Below are 3,728 nucleotides of genomic sequence, written 5' to 3'. Positions count from 1 at the left end.
AGGATATCACAATGCTTGGCGAAGAAGGATGAGGACATTCTGAGGTCATTCGGTGGTGTCTTTGAGGGAATACTTGAAGGAACGATGGAAGTTAGTCGTTATAGCTGTAGAGGATCCGATATTCGGGTATATCTGGTAGAGTGTGTAATTATCATATGCAGGAGTTCACTACCTTGGGAGTATGGGTCTGCTTCCAGTAGTCTGAATAGAACCTAGGGGTCATCTCGTGATGGTGGAGGTTCTGTATAGGGCGTTTCGGGATAAGCGTCAGGGCGCCGACGAGAGTAGTGACTCAGAATCTATGTACGAGCTAGAGTGTATAGAGGGGTACAAGAAGTCGAGGAAGAGTAAGGGAGAGGTCCCCGGTTCGAATCCTGGTGATGACATTTCTCAGAGGAACAGTTCTATGTCAAGTGGCGAGGGTACAGTTCCGCGGAGAACACCTGGGAGCCGCTGAAGAATCTTACGGGTATAAGTGCTGAGGAGATAGAGTAGGGTGTGGGGATCGAACCTGGGTGCTTCCTATGAGGGTTCCTATGAATCTTCTTCCACAGGGAGGCTCGGCAGAAGTTTGGTGGTAAGAAAGTGGCGTTGAAACGTGTGGCAAAGAAGGGCGGTAAGGACGCGCACTCCTCCGATTCTAACTCACGTAAGTAGGCTCAGTAGATCATTGACATCGTAATAGTCAAGTCCTCTTACCGGAGCTTATTCTCGTTGACAGACGGACCTGCTGTGTCTAGGTATGGGAAGAGAGGTAGAGGCGGCTGGTCTGAGCTCGAGAGGTGGCGTGGAGGAGTCGGCTGCCGCTTGATGGCGTTAATTTTGTGGCGCAGTGACGGATCATAATGGACCTCAGCCTGATGCATTCTTCCCTTTGGGGCTGTGTGTAACATTATTATGAAGGAAGGCTGTCCATTTGTGACGGTTTTCTCGCATGAGGCTAGTCATGCTCTTTTTTTGAATGAAATGAGTTTTGTTCGAAACGTAGATGGCGTAGTTGGCATGCGAAAGGTCTCCGGTTCTAGTCGCGGTAGTAGCGCTTCTAATGTCTTCTTTTCGCTGATCATGAGTGAAGACATCAGCAATCCCCCCAAGGCTGAACAAGAGTGCATCACGTCGTCACCACCTCCTTGCTACGACTGGGCGGAAGTGGAGTTCATAGATGCTGTAGAGGAGGGGTCCATGGGTGGCAGCTCCCCAATTGCCGAGGCGTCAGTCATTTCGAGCCCTTTAGTGGGTGTTGGAGGGGAGGCGGAGGACGTCTCGATGCCTGCAGGTAATACATAGCCTTGCGTATGTCGGAGAATTAGTTTTGATTCTCATACCACTCCTCGGTGTTGAAATATTAATGCTCCCTCTCCTCAGCTGAGCTCGGGAGTTTCCGAACTAATTATAGAAGTTCATATACGAATACGAGAAGAGATGTATAAGAATGAACTAGAAATTCCCGAAATTTTTATATTGTCACCAACATATGTCGTTGACCATGTGCATATTTCCTCCCCCACACTACCACTCCTTTTCGAAATCATCGTTCATGCTTGAGCTGTATATATATCAATCTGTTGCTATTTAGTGTCTCAAGAGGAGCCGGTCGCAAAGGACGCATCTTCATGCCCCGAGAGGAAGATGGATGATCTTGATGCCCTTTTGGCGCATCTACTGCAGTGCGGCTGGGAGTCCCCTTGGACGGTACCAGCTGCGGTCGATAGAGACCTCTTGGAGCGCCTAGTGGAACGGAATATCCAACGTTTGGATTTACCACCTGGAGTTTACGGTAATAGGGACTTGACCAGGCTGTTCTTCGTACCACTCCTCCGCCTCTTCGTGAGTAGATGAGAGCATCATGCTATGGGGGTAGAACCACTAGGTTAGTGAAGCATTCGTCGGTAGTACCATAGGAGCCGTCGATTTCGTTTCTTCGTCGTTGTGGGCATAAATCTTCTAGCGCACCAGCGTCGTCGTGTCTCGAAGAATCACGCTACTTTGACGTAGTTGGCCCTAGGGGGCTCATGAAAACCACTACTTGGGACTACTCCTCATCCGTATTACTGTTGGTTTCGATGCCGGGGTTTACATCGTGCCAGGCCCGTTGTGAATCGTAGTGAATGTTCATTCAGCAAGTTTCTGTTTTCAGCCGCTGAAGCTGCTGTTCCGGACCCTTCAGCACTGGAGGAGTCGGGACGGAATCGATCACCAAGTGGGGACGTGGAAATAGTGGCAGCGAGCTCGAGTGGGCCGAGTGGCAGTGGACTCTTTAGGGAGGGGCAACTTGTTGGTAGTAGTACTGAAAGGGAAAGGAAGAGGAAAAAGAAGAAGCATAGGTCGGATAAGAGGGAACATAGAAAAAGTGGAAAGTTGCGAAAAATGGCGGAGCGAAGCGATCGGAAAGAGGGTGATGGAAGCAGGGATAGGGGTAGTGTAAAACGGAGGAGGATAGCATTGCAAGGGGACATTGAAAGCCCCTTGCATGCGGGCCGGCGAGGGTCGAAGCCGATGGAAATAGAGCTGGACGATAATGTGGAGGAGTTTCACGTTCCGAAGTGGACGGGAGAGGCCTTTGAGGGTAGTCAAGAGAGGCATGGTGGTAGTGTTGATGATGGAGGGCCGGAGGGCAGGGGCGCAGAGGGAGATGGGGAAGTAGTCAATTTAGTGGCGAGTGACGATCTTACTAAGGAGTCTGGCGTCTCGAACGGAGGCCCAGCTGAGCAGCCTGGCACGCCGAAACTGCAGTTTGATACGTCGAAGCCTCTGAAGCCGGAGCTGGTCCTAGCGGCATCGGTATTGCCTCCTGCGGTGAGATTGGGGAAAGCTCTGGTCACCTCTGTACAGCGTTGGAATATATGTTCGCTTTCCCCAGCTGAGCTCAGGAGTTTACTCACTAATTGTAGGAGTTTATATACGAATTAGGGTGGAGGTGCTGAGAAACCAACGAGAACGACCCAAAATTTCCTCAGAAGTTTCATATTGTCATTGACATATGTAGTTGACCATGTGCATACTTTTTCACACTACCCCTATATAGGTACCCAACTCGGTTTACCGTGCAAGAGTTCGTACGAGTGTTGTGAAGGCAGTGAAGGCTCCTCTAGTTGATATCATAGGCGACGAGTGTACAGACATGCGGAAGGTGGAGGTGGCGTTGAAAAGGTGGGGAGAATTGATTTTTGTTGGAAGTATCATAATGGTTGACTGTTCTGACAGGTTCGTGGACAAGAAGGGTCTGTGGTGGGATTGGAATTACGGGAAGAAGTCTAAGCGGGAGACTGGCGGTGGATATGTGAGGGAAGGGGCTTCCGGATGTGACCATAGAGAACTGCTGCTCAGGTCAGGGTGGACCTGGACCCTCAGTTGAGGCAGATCTGCATGTGTACTCTCGCCTCTCTGAAGGAGGTCTTGTTCCACGCTCGGAGGTATATAGAGATTGATGAGACTCAGACCATTGAGGTTGATGATGAGGACGGCGTTGAGGAGAGCGGCTCTGCAGTGGTAGTGGAAGAGCCGATACCCCTGAAGGTACGGCCGATGACGAGTCCCTCTGCAGATCGAGGGGGTTGGAAGCGGGGGGCAGGGGGCTCTGGTGGAAAGAAATGGAGAGGAGGGAATATGGATTGGCGTAAAAAGAAGGGTGCCGGGAACGAACCTGGGTGGAAATCTGGTGGCGGGTCAGCGAAATCGGGCTGGAAGACCAGCAACGACACTAATTGGGACGACTGGAATGATGATGA

At 50.8% G+C, this 3,728-nt stretch overlaps 3 protein-coding genes across 3 annotated transcripts in view; all 3 read left to right on the top strand.

Annotated features, from left to right (window-relative positions):
- Nucleotides 1-155: 155 nt before the first annotated feature.
- Nucleotides 156-811, top strand: Pmar_PMAR015356 (Heterochromatin protein, putative; the record flags this gene model as incomplete). Its single annotated transcript, XM_002766971.1, has 5 exons — nucleotides 156-196; nucleotides 250-347; nucleotides 395-491; nucleotides 555-649; nucleotides 741-811. 5 exons carry the CDS (start codon nucleotides 156-158, stop codon nucleotides 809-811), a joined length of 402 nt encoding a protein of 133 aa, XP_002767017.1.
- A 254-nt stretch (nucleotides 812-1,065) lies between these two features.
- On the top strand, nucleotides 1,066-1,861 carry Pmar_PMAR015355 (hypothetical protein; the record flags this gene model as incomplete). The annotated part of the gene is made up of 3 exons (XM_002766970.1): nucleotides 1,066-1,276; nucleotides 1,577-1,777; nucleotides 1,836-1,861. 3 exons carry the CDS (start codon nucleotides 1,066-1,068, stop codon nucleotides 1,859-1,861), a joined length of 438 nt encoding a protein of 145 aa, XP_002767016.1.
- Nucleotides 1,862-2,367: 506 nt separating this feature from the next.
- The window catches only part of Pmar_PMAR015354 (hypothetical protein), a gene marked incomplete at both ends in the record, with an annotated part of 1,528 nt that continues 167 nt past the window's right edge, over nucleotides 2,368-3,728 (top strand). The window contains 5 exons of the mRNA XM_002766969.1: nucleotides 2,368-2,796; nucleotides 3,026-3,150; nucleotides 3,205-3,280; nucleotides 3,328-3,516; nucleotides 3,545-3,616. Coding sequence (XP_002767015.1) covers nucleotides 2,368-2,796; nucleotides 3,026-3,150; nucleotides 3,205-3,280; nucleotides 3,328-3,516; nucleotides 3,545-3,616 — 891 coding nt within the window. The remainder of the gene's footprint in view (nucleotides 2,797-3,025; nucleotides 3,151-3,204; nucleotides 3,281-3,327; nucleotides 3,517-3,544; nucleotides 3,617-3,728) is intronic.

This window comes from Perkinsus marinus, assembly GCF_000006405.1.
Source record: "Perkinsus marinus ATCC 50983 genomic scaffold scf_1104296971278, whole genome shotgun sequence".
In the NCBI taxonomy this organism is placed as follows: Eukaryota; Perkinsozoa; order Perkinsida; family Perkinsidae; genus Perkinsus; species Perkinsus marinus.
This window is presented reverse-complemented; position numbering and strand designations above follow the sequence as displayed.